At 42.0% G+C, this 12,681-nt stretch overlaps 1 protein-coding gene across 1 annotated transcript in view; it reads right to left on the reverse strand.

Annotated features, from left to right (window-relative positions):
* LOC308596474 (sucrase-isomaltase, intestinal-like) overlaps positions 1 to 12,681 on the reverse strand; it is a 92,614-nt gene that overhangs the window by 33,503 nt on the left and 46,430 nt on the right. Inside the window, exons 8-12 of the mRNA XM_081211545.1 lie at positions 11,227 to 11,352; positions 10,846 to 10,977; positions 4,056 to 4,169; positions 2,729 to 2,845; positions 2,543 to 2,627 (exon numbers count right to left, since the gene is read on the reverse strand). Coding sequence (XP_081067671.1) covers positions 2,543 to 2,627; positions 2,729 to 2,845; positions 4,056 to 4,169; positions 10,846 to 10,977; positions 11,227 to 11,352 — 574 coding nt within the window. The remainder of the gene's footprint in view (positions 1 to 2,542; positions 2,628 to 2,728; positions 2,846 to 4,055; positions 4,170 to 10,845; positions 10,978 to 11,226; positions 11,353 to 12,681) is intronic.

The following is a 12,681-nucleotide window of genomic DNA, read 5'->3' on the forward strand; positions in this document are numbered from 1 at the left end:
CATTGGTGACAACCATCTTGGGGTTTTCTTTTCTAACAAATCTTTATATCTTATCCAAACATTAAACAATGCTTTTCTAACAATATGATTTTTAAACGCTTTATGTACTTTTACCTTATCGTACCACAAATATGCATGCCAACCAAATGCATTATTGAAACCTTCTAAATCCAACACGTCAGTGTTTTCAAGAAGCAGCCATTCTCTCAGCCAGCAAAAAGCCGCTGATTCATAATAAAGTTTGAAGTCTGGCAGGGCAAATCCACCTCTTTCTTTAGCATCAGTTAATATCTTAAATTTTATTCGAGGCTTCTTGCCCTGCCAAACAAATCTGGAAATATCTTTCTGCCACTTCTTGAAACAATCAATCTTATCCAAAATTTGTAATGTTTGAAACAAAAACAACATCCTTGGCAGCACATTCATTTTTATCACAGCAATTCGACCTAGCAATGATAACTTCAAGTTTGACCATATTTCTAAATCCTTTTTAACTTAAATCCAACATTTTTCATAATTATCCTTAAATAAATTCACATTTTTAGCAGTCATGTTAACCCCTAAATATTTCACTTTCTTAACCAGTGTTAGTCCTGTCTCTTCCTGGAACTTCTCTCTCTCATTCACAGTTAAATTTTTCTCTAAGACCTTAGTTTCCGTCTTATTCAGCTTAAAACCTGCTACTTGTCCAAATTCTTGAATCAGTTCCAATACCCTTTTTGTACTGGATTCTGGCTCCTGTAAGGTCAATACTAAATCATCAGCAAATGCTTTCAGTTTATACTGTTTAGCTCCCACTTGTATACCTTTGACCTCTTGGTCCTTTCTTTTCATGTTTAACAAAACCTCAAGGGCCGATATAAAGAGCAGTGGAGAAATTGGGCAACCTTGTCGTGTCCCTTTCTCAATCTTAAACTCTTCTGTCACTACATTGTTCACAATTAATTTTACCTTTTGTTCTGAATAAATTGCACCTATACCATTTTCAAAACCTTGACCTACCCCCATCCCCTGTAGATTCTTCTTCATAAAGCTCCATGAGATGTTGTCAAAGGCTTTCTCCGTGTCCACAAATATCAAGACAGCCTTAGTATTGATATTCACTTGAAGTTTTTCTAGAATATTAATTATATTCCTCATATTGTCAGACAGATGTCTGCCCGGGAGAAAGCCCGCTTGATCTTTATGAATTTCTTCTACTAACACCTTTTTTAATCTTTTAGCCAAAATATCTGCAAAAATTTTATAATCCACATTTAGCAGCGATATTGGGCGGTAGTCCTTGAGCTGTGTCTTTTCAGTCTCTGTTTTCGGTATAAGTGTAACGTAAGCTTCCTTCCACGACTCTGGTGCCTTTCTCCCTTCCAATATTCCTTCCTTCAATGGTTGTATTAACCATTCTTTCAAAGATCTGTAATATCTAGAAGTCAAACCATCTGGTCCTGGAGATTTACCTAATTGCATGTTCTGGATAGCCCCTTCCACCTCCTGATCCGTTATTTTGTAATTCAACATTAGTTGTTTTTCCTGAGAGATTTTGTGTAGTCCATTTATTTTCAAAAATCGATCAATGTCCATTTCTTTCTGCTTCTCCTGTGTATAAAGTTGTTTAAAATACCTCTGGAAACACTTCCTGATCTCCAGACAGGAGGCCCTTTATAGACTAACCTGGGTATGAGGATTCAATGGTCAGCCTGAGTGGACAAACCAATTCAGAGCCTGATTCAATGGTCAGCCTGAGTGGACAAAGCCAATTCAGAGCCTGGGGAAACTGCTCCCAAAGCAGCTCTGGTGTCTCATCACATCAGAGCCAATGGACATCTATTTCTAACCCTGGTGGGTCGTGACACCATTGGATTGGAGAGGTAGTTATGAAGAATGCAAGTGAACTCTATGATCCTGCTACCGCCCCGCAACTCCCCTCCACCCTCCAACACTCTTCATCCTGCTGAAACAGTTGTAGTCGCAAAGATGGGGGAAGAGGAAAAAGTGATGAAGAGAAGGAGGAGAGCTTATGCTCTCCAGATGTTACTGGGCTACAGCTTTCATCATCCATGGCCTTTGGTCATGCTGGCTGGGGCTCATCCCCATCCTTGGGCTTAGGTGTTTTTCAGGGGCACTGTCCAACACAAGTAGCCATTTCCCTGTCTGTCCTGTACAGGCCTTCAATTTTTGAAGGGGAATTCCACACATTTTCTCCACAGAGGGCATCATGGATTTGCCCACAGTGTAGTACAATGCCAAGAGACAATTGTGATTAACAATATCATGATAGAGACTGTAGCTACCTTGGAATAGAACTTACTGTCGGAATCATTAACAACTGTATCACTTATACAAGCCCCTTTTTATCTTCTCCCTTAGGGACTATCAAGCCTTGACTTCTATATAGCTCAAGATCAATAGTGAAATACCAGGGATGTCCTAGAAGGACTGATTCTGGTTTTTTAAAATAATTGTCTACTAAACTTTTAGAAACATTGATGCTGTAAGTGGCTATAGGAATCAGGCAAAGGATATTTGTTTTTCAGAAGTCGCTTACTAGGAATGTAAGGTGGGTTGTTGAGGTTGTTGTGAGCACAGCCTGGGATCTGGCCATTGAGAAAATTTGAGGGTTCATTCATATCCTAACCAAATAAAAAACAAGAAACAGGTTAGGTTTTATGGTATACTTTGGGTGGGGGAAGAGAGAGAGATAAAATATAAAGGGAAATATTATCAAACGTACAAGCCAAATACCATCATAAGGAAGGACATTGTGGAACTGAACACACATCTGGGTCCACCAATCAGCTGTTTTGGGGTTGAAGTAGTCAGGGTACACTGAATTTCCTGGAGCCAAGGCCTGGAAGTGAGAAGGAAATATATTAAGATAAGGACATTTCAGCCTGCTAATGGACATGGAAAATTTCAGAGATTGCGTGGGATGCAAGCTCAGAGTGTACCACTTGTTGGCATCTGTCTGTCTTGGGAGACAATGGAGTGTGCCTCCAGGGGTGAAGTAAAAGTATATAAAAGGATGTCACATAGAGGAGGGAGAAAGATTGTTTTCTGCTGCTCCAGAGAAGCGGACACGGAGCAATGGATCCAAACTACAAGAAAGAAGATTCCACCTAAACAGTAGGAAGAACTTCCTGACAGTAAGAGCTGTTTGACAGTGGAATTTGCTGCCAAGGAGTGTGGTGGAGTCTCCTTCTTTGGAGGTCTTTAAGCAGAGGCTTGACAACCATATGTCAGGAGTGCTCTGATGGTGTTTCCTGCTTGGTAGGGGGTTGGACTCGATGGCCCTTGTGGTCTCTTCCAACTCTATGATTCTATGATTCTATGATTCTAAAACCGCTGGAGAATCACAGCACCTGCTGTGGCTGCTGGGACAGGTAACTCGAAACTGCTGCCTCCCATGTTGTTTTTGCTTCCCTCTTGGCCTCACTGATGTGGTCCAGAAGAAAGCAGAGCAATACATTTGGCACCAGCTTGGGTGCAGGAGTTACCAGAAGGAGGTGTACAAGGTGCCAGGGATTTAGGAATTCTACTCTGGATTTGTGTAGGGTTTACTCTTTAGACTTTTCTTCTCCCAGATATGTCCTGCAAGGCAGAAGGTAAGGAAATACTTCTTCTTGGAATACCATTGCTTATGTCCAATTGATTGTGGAGGGCTGCTGCCAATCACTGTCAACAATACTAGGTTACATGGACCAATGTTTGACTTGTTGTCCTATGTTCATATGAAATCATCAAGAGCAGTGTCATAATTAGTGTGTGGCAATGGTATTGTGAGAATGGGTGTTGCTCTCTCTTCCTTTACTCTTACTGTGATTGGACATTGCTGCCATGAGAACATAACTATCAACATGATACACCAGGGTTTCCCAGCTGTTTGGGGACTACAACTCCCATCAGCCATAGCTAGCAGGAGCAGTAGTCAGGGATGATGGGAATTGTAGTCCAAAAAAACCCCCACTTTGAGACCCAAGTTTGGGAAACTGTGTAATGTAAACTCTTCCACAACAACAACTATCTTATCCAATCCAAAGGATTGCCCCATCGATACCTACCTGCCCAACAGCTGGAGTCACTCCATCTGAATTTTTCACCCAAATTCCCAATTGTTCTCCAAGTTCGTAGGGTTGGTAAGCCCCTCTAGCTTGATCTTTACTTAGGAAAGGATCCTGATGAGGGAACAAAACAGAACAAAAGTAAAGGATAGGAAATAGAAACACTGCAACAATACCGGTTTTGAAAAATGGGTCTGAGATGCCTGATTATACTGAACAAAATGGAACTACTGTTTGGGTATGACAATAACCTGGAAATCATCCATTAGAAACCTATTAGCCTTAAAGTTAAAATTTAAGGTGACAGAAATGCAAATATAGTATATTAACAGAGCACAACATAAACCCATCCCTACATAGACATGGGCTATGTAACATTATTTCCAAACGATGGCATGGAAGAAGCTATTGGTAGGCTAGCAGAATGCCAAAGATGGAAGCAGGACCAGCCCTACCATTAGACAAGATGAAATAGCCAATCTCAACACGCAGCAGGTTTTGGGGGTACCATTAAATGGTGGCAAATGTCCAATTAATTAATTATTACCACATGTTGTTACCATATTATTAACCACCATGGAGGTGCCATTTGGATTATTCCCATCACGTATGAAATTGCTTGGGCCACTTCTGAATGGAAGCTACCAGGTTGCCGTCAGAGAACATTATTACAGAAGTGGCCATGAAAAGGGAAAGAGAAGAAGCTTATCAGTCAAAGTGTGGATCCAGAAAAATCCTGTTGGCACTGAACTACCAACTCTTAGAACATCGGAGTATTTATTGGAATTTAAACTTCTTGAATAGAGAATTTCCAAGAAGCTTAAAAACTCGATCACCAAATGAAGCCAAAACTTAGGAAGTTGTCACATTGTGCACCTTCAAACTGTGCACTGGGTATGGCTGCACTTTGCAAATGTAACACACGCTGCCTGAATGGTTTGCGATGAGAACGAATTGTGATTTGGCATGAGCCACGTTAGGGTCCTTTACGATTAATCTTCTAGTGACAAACTATTCAGATGATCTTGTTTCCAAGAGACTAAGGGGTTTGGAAAGTAAGCAAGCAAGAAAACATCTAACTGCACCACTGCTAAATTGCATTGGGAGCTATATATTTTTATAGCCCTCTTTTTATAGCATTTTTCATATCTGTGTAGAACTGGTTTCAAGTCCATTTCATGATATTGGTTTCATCATTTTTGACCTGGCAATATATTGTGAATCATGATGTGTGCTTACGTGTGTGCTATGCACAAATAACAATGTGGGGAAAAACCTGAAGCCAGCCAGTGCCTCTACAGTACATAGCTCCATCCTTATTTCATCCTTATGTTTAGGGAAGCTTTTAATGTTTAACAGGTTACTACTGTATTTTAGTGTTTTGTTGGAAGCCGCCTAGAGTGGCTGAGGAAACCCAGCCAGTTGGGCGGGGTATAAATAAATTATTATTATTATTATTATTATTATTATTATTATTATTATTATTATTACTATTATTATTATTATTTCAGACATTGTGATATATCAGTATATCGTGATGTTCAGCAGGTGATATATCATGAAGTCAAAAATCAGACATCATTCAGTCCTACTGTTCGCCTCTACATAGTTCCATCCTTATTTCAGACATAATGATAGATCAGCAATATATAGTGATGTTGAAAACCAGGAATGTAAAACACAGCTGTTAGTAGCCATTTCATAAGCCTTACCCTCCACAAATTTGTCTAATCTTCTTTTAAAGCCATCCAAGTATACTGCCATTGCTGTGTCTTGTAGGAGAAAATTCCACAGCACTGTGTGCAGAAGCACTTTCTTTCATCTGTCCTCAATTTCCTTTCCATCCAATTAATTGCCACGTTAAGAGCATTGCACAATACCACTCCAACGGTGGTGGCACGGGAGCTCTGAGCCACACTGTTGCACCAGTGTGACGTCCTGGCGTGGCTTATTGTACCAGCACAATGCCAACACATGAGATCGTTCCAACACAGCAGGCGCACTCCTAAACATGTAAGTGCTAAGAGCGGGTCATAGAATTGAGCCTTAATCTCATTCCATTCCTTCCCTAATAACTAAATAACGGCTCAGTTTGTCTCGTTTTTTGAAAAAAATAATCTTTTATGATAAATACTGTGCTTTTGGGCACAATACTCTTATTTCTGGCAGACTGTACAATTCTTTCAAGTGGGGGGGAGGCATGGCACCTACAGACTTGAGGAGTCCAAGCGTTCAGTAGGTGTGCAGTTTTAACTTACGCAAACCCCCTCAGATGTGGTGTTTTTTTTAAGTGCTGCCCTAACGTAGTAATTAAAACCCAGGCAGGTGATACCCAGGGGACATTAACACTCTAAAACAACTCAGTTTAATTATCTACACCTAATCTGAACCTCTGATATCTCGTAGCCAAAAGTGTTGTTGTAGTGCATAAATCTAATACATTATGCAGCTCCTGCTTCACACCGAGGAGAACAAAAGGCTCTGGTGACTGATTTTGCATTCCAAATAAACTCCGTGCCTTTTTCACATGCTCCTACCTATTCCTCAGGGAATGAGTGCCATATTAGAGACTGACAGAATAGCTTAGGAAAGGGTCCAGAGAATTGTCTGAATGGCACACCAACAATGCAGTCCTTTTTCTGGAGTTAAAGGTCCGGCCCTGGATGTGTAAGCTGGCCTGATTTCTTTGGCAGAAGAGTAGGATATAATTTTGATAAACAGATATTCAAGAATAATGCACATTTTCCCCCCAGTGCATGCAGTGGGGGCTACTGTAAATAAGCAACATTTGACAAAACCAGATCACATTCATACTGGGAGCAAACCGCCCAAACCTGAGCATGTTTACTCAGAAGTAAATCCCACCATATTCAACCTCAGTGGGGCTGATCTTAAACCCTTAATGTCCTAGTCCTCAAGATCATACACCCAGGCTTGCAACATACCATTTCAGAATTAATCCCACCCCTAGTTTTTTGTATGCCAAAGTTCCTGAATATTGTTTTTAATTGTTTAGTGAATTCTAAATTGTTTCCATTTGCTGTTGCAACGAATTCTCTTTTCTGTGGGGGTTGATGAAGAGCAGGCAACCTTCCTCATTAAAGTTATTCTGCTGGAATAGATGTTGATCGTTCTGCTTGATAACCATTGTTACTTTTACAGCATCAACCTTTGTATGGAAACAATGCATTTGCTCTGACTCAGAATAAGTCAGAGGCAAAAATGGGGCCATTGTTCAAGGCAGGCAGCAGAGGATGATGAGTAAGCCCTGACATTCTTAGGGGGGAAATTGCCAGGAGGCAAAGGGGTGGTAGAGAGACTGAAATTGCCTCATATATTTTTCACATGATGCACTCACTTAAAAAACAACAACACAACAGTGATTTTTATGAGGTGAATGCTGCATCCAAATTTGCCTCCACTTCTCCATGCATTGAAACCCGAGATGTCAGTAGTGGATAGCATAGTGCTTACCTGACTTCCCAACAGATGAGTTATAGCTTCTAACTGGGAGGAGCAAAGTGGTGGGAGGCTGGCATGGTGCAAATGAATGAGCAGAGCAGGCACCAGATTGGTTCCACTCACGTGTTCGCTTTGTGCTGCTTCTCCATCTCCCTCCATTAAGCAGCAGTAACTCAGCTGTCAGGAAGTCAGAAGAACACGGCCACCCCCCCCAACCGCTCCAAGAAATATCCCTGTTCTCCTAAATCCAATGTCCAGAGGAAGCTGGTGCATTTCACAATGCGGAGGCTCGTTCAGAAGGACAACACAAACCGGCAGATAGTCACTGCTCATTGGGAGTTCCCCACGTTCAAAGATAAATAGAGGAACCTGACCTTAAAGGGAAACTCAAAATCTTTGATAGCATTATGGGTACAACTCCATAGCTAATTTGGCTTTATAAAGGTAAAGGTAAAGGGACACCTGACTGTTAGGTCCAGTCGTGACCAACTCTGGGGTTGCGGCGCTCATCTCGCTTTATTGGCCGAGGGAGCCGGCGTACAGCTTCCGGGTCATGTGGTGAACCAGAGCAGCACACGGAAACAGCGTTTACCTTCCTGCCAGAGCAGTACCTATTTATCTACTTGTACTTTGACGTGCTTTCGAACTGCTAGGTTGGCAGGAGCAGGGACCGAGCAACGGGAGCTCACCCCATCGCGGGGATTTGAACCGCTGACCTTCTGATCGGCAAGCCCTAGGCTTTGTGGTTTAACCCACAGCACCACCCGCGTCCCTATTTGGCTTTATACATTGACTTAATTATCATAGATGCGTAGGCAGAACATAGCAAGTGCCTTACCGGTTCAGGCGAAAGGCCCATTTAGTGCAGGACACTGTTCTCAAAGTTGAGAACCAGATGCCCATGGAAAGCCCCCCAAGCAAGACATCAGTGCAATTGTACCCTCACCACTCGTGATTCCAAGCAGCTGTTAGAACACAGCCATCATGGCTAGTAGCCATTAACAGTCTTATCCTCCATGAAATTGTCCAATTCTCCTTTAAAGCCACCTCTATCAAGTCCCTCCCCCTTAATTTACATTTCTTCTAAGCCAGTGTTCCTCAAACTTGGGTCCCTAGATGTTTACGGACTACAGTTCCCATCATCCCTGGTCTTGCTAGCTAGGGATGATGGCAGTTGTAGTCCCAAAACAGCTGGAGACCCAAGTTTGCGAAACACTGTATCTAGGCTAAAAAGCTGCAAAAATGATGAACTTTCTTCATAGGAGAGTTGCTCCAGACTCGCGATAATTTTGATTGTCCTGTGCCTCACCTTTTCCAGCAATTCATTTTTCAGATGGCGGTTTCGTTCTTGATTGCTTTGCTAATGATCCCTAGCAGGGCATTTGCCATTTTCACAGTAGCTACACCATAACCCTGTCTTCACTGAGCTGTTCATTAAAACCACCACATCCCTCTCCTGGTCAGTCATTACTAGCTTGCACTTCACACTGAAATGCGTTTGCCATTCACACGTTCACCTCCTAATAAGGGAATGAGTTTATTCTGCATGTATCGGTCTCTAGAATAGAGGAGTAGACCGTCTCCCTCCTCCTAGCAGCTCACAGAGGCAGCTGTGGCTGAGAACATTTGCATTCGTCCCTAGATTATGCCCCCTTCCATTCTAAGTAAAGACCCATTTTTGACATGTTTTCATCAGCACAGCTCTTGGGAGAAAGCAAAAAGTGCTCTTCAGCTTTAATCGGTATTCTTGCAATTATAACACCAGGTCCTATTAGTCTGCAGGATGCATTAAGAATTCTTAATGTGCTTCCTTTGGTGATGGATTTACTAAACTGAAGAACTGTGTTTTCTGGCATGCTTATGGATTCTGAATTAGAGATGAAATATTAGGCTAGCATTTAGAGGGAAACTATTAGGCTGGCGTTATAACGATGCTTTGTGCACCTATGTGCACATTTCATCTGAGCATCCATGACAGTCAGAGGGATGTGAACAGGAACTATGTCACTTGGCCAGTCTCAGTGGCTCCTCCCAACAGATATTTCCAGAGCAGTAAAGAATCTTGCTTCACAGAAGTAGCTCCCACACCATTCTGGTAACATGAGTTGGCTTTAAAGGGCACAAGATGGCCTAAGAACTTCCTTCTGCCTTATGAACAGATTATGATCATGACAACCAATGTACTCCCCCCCCCTTACAAAATCCAAAGCAGTGGTTTTAGTGGGTTCAAGGTAGTCAGAAAATTCCTTTTTCCATATTCATGCAGACCCTCACAGAGAGATACATTGAGCTGGATGTATAACAGAATTTTTACATAGCAGGGATGGGGAGGTTTTTTCAAACCAAAGGATCGCATTCCCCTGTGGGGAGCATTCTGGGGGTGCCATGCCAATTATTATTATTATTTTTATTATTTATTTATTTATTTATTTATTTATTTATTTATATCCCGCCCATCTGGCACTCTGGGCGGCTTCCAACAAAATATTAAAATACAATAGTCTAGTAAACATTAAAAGCTTCCCTAAACAGGGCTGCCTTCAGATGTCTTCTAAAAGTCAGATAGTTGTTTATTTCCTTGACATCTGATGAGAGGCCGTTCCACAGGGCGGGTGCCACTACCAAGAAGGCCCTCTGCCTGGTTCCCTGTTACTTGGCTTCTCACAGCAAGGGAACCGCCAGAAGACCCTCGGCACTGGACCTCAGTGTCCAGGCAGAATGATGGGGGTGGAGACGCTCCTTCAGGTATACTGGACCAAGGCCGTTTAGGGCTTTAAAGGTCAGCACCAACACTTTGAATTGTGCTCGGAAACGTACTGGGAGCCAATGTAGGTCTTTCAAGACCGGTGTTAAGTGGTCTTGGCGACTGGGTGGGACCAAAAGCAAAAGTAGGCAGGGCACCGGATGCAAGAGGATACCTTCCAGCGAGGCACTTGAGGAAGGCACAGAGAGGGGTAAGTCCTGAGAGCCAGAGAAAGAGAGAGGCTTAAAGGACCTCATGTAGCCTCCAGGCCTGATGTCCCTCCATCCCTGCTGTACAGCACCCCCCCCAATCCATAATGGTGTTTGTGTTTTCTTCCTCTCCCACATAGTACTCACTCACTTCCCACCCCTCCCATTATCATATTTTCACTAGGGACCCCCCAAAAAGAAAAGAAAAAAAACTGAACAGAGCGTACTGAGAGTACAATGTACATTACCCGGGGGGGGGGGCATCCTGTTATAAAAGAAAGTAGAGGAGAGAATCTTTGCTTCAATGCCACAATTCATATAGTAAGTCGTATGAATGAAAGCAATGTAAACAAGGTTAGTACTTAAGCTCATTTACCAGAATAATGACATAATGCAATCCATCCTTCTTCAACTCTTGCATGAATTCCGGTAGGCCAGCATACTTTTCTTTGTCATATGTGAAGTCCAGCTTACGGTCCATATAGTCAATGTCTCCGTACTGGACATCCTGGCAATTGCAACAGAAATATGTTGTGTTTAAGAAGAATAAAGCACAAAGGTTAAGTTTTGCCTTTTTGCTCAGGCTGATACCATAATAAAAGCTGGTACAGAAATTACCCCATGCCCTATCAATTATATAATTAATATAATACCCACAAACATTATCAATACTATTCTTTTAGGGATACAATCTGTTCTTGTTCATTGGTTTCCCCGGGGAACCAATTTAAATACACATTGCAAAATGCCCACTTACGTAGGGGATGCCATACTCTGTCATGCGCTTCACAACTTGTTCTACTGCACCAATGTCAGGATATCCCCATCGTGAGAGCTGGTACCCCAGAGACCAGTAGGGAGGAAGATGTGGCCGTCCAATAGCCTTAAAAGCAAAAAAACAGAACCAAAACATTTTTTGTTTTTTGGTTTTTTTAAGTGTCCTGCAGAATCTCATACAGTGACAGAGAAATTTAGATATTTTAGTTATTTCTGTTAATATGAAACTCAGGTAAATTTAACAGGTATGTTACACTCAGCAAAGTGCTACAGTGGAACCTCAGTTTTCAAACGTAATCTGTTCCAGAAGACCGTTTGACTTCTGAGGCATTCGAAAACCAAGGCGCAATGGGCAGTTGGCAAAATCCATTGAGAAAAAAGAAAAATACATGGCGGAAGCCATTCGATTTCCGAGGCGCGTTCGAAAACGGAAGCGTTCGAAAATGGAAGAGTTCGACTTCTGAAACGTTCAGCTTCTGAGATGCTCAAAAACTGAGGTTCCACTGTAATTCTATTCTTTGTAGTGTAGACCTTGGAACTGTGGGGAAATTATCACTTTATCAGGCAACAAAGCAGGAGTCTAGTGTCACGATCTGTGGAGAGTGAGCATATATTTCTTCTCAGAAGTAGTGAGTTCAAGGGGACTTGATCCCAGGTAGTGTACACAGGATTGCAAACCTTGTTTCTGTCAGGGAGGAAATACGGTACTTTTCAAATCTATTTTCATTGTGTGTTAGTTTTTCTCTGCACTTTGAGCAGGCAAGATAGCTAGGGAAGCTGATTAGAGGCCTTTTAAACAAGTAAGATGTCACGAAGATGCCGACAAACTTTTGTAGTTAAAGTACCACAAGGAATATTCACACAATAGCTCTTTTGAAGAGCAGGAACACAACCAGCATTATCAAGAAGCAGTTTTGTCAAGTAGAAGATTCCACCCTGAAGGAGAGCACTTTCCTTCCTCTTAATCTATCATTACTGAGTAGGGTGGGTGGAGATCAGATCAAGTATCGTTTTCAACAGAGGTTCCAAAATGTCTCAAAGCCAGCATTGTGGAACAGCCACCATGAGCTGATTTTGCCTCTCAACATGTTGCCACCCTAGTAATTCGTAATTTCACCAGATGAGAATATTGTTATAGAACTGCATACAGGAGTTAAGGTCGCCTTCTGATGGATTTTCCACCTCAAATATAAAACAGCCTTATAATATCCTGATTTTGCAGTCCTTGCTACTTTCGTAGCCTTGAATGAGAGGCTGTTGAGGAGATCTGTGATAAATAGGACAAATGGGGAGGGAAAGCATTCCCTTCTTATTTTCTTCATGTATGCTGCGGTCCCAATAAAGACACCTTCACCTATAATTCATTAAAGGAAAAACAATGGTATAGCTACAACTTATGCTTCTATCATGGTGTGCTACTTGGCTCTTAGTGAAC

This window comes from Podarcis bocagei (assembly GCF_964188305.1).
Source record: "Podarcis bocagei genome assembly, chromosome: 10".
Taxonomy (NCBI): domain Eukaryota; kingdom Metazoa; phylum Chordata; class Lepidosauria; order Squamata; family Lacertidae; genus Podarcis; species Podarcis bocagei.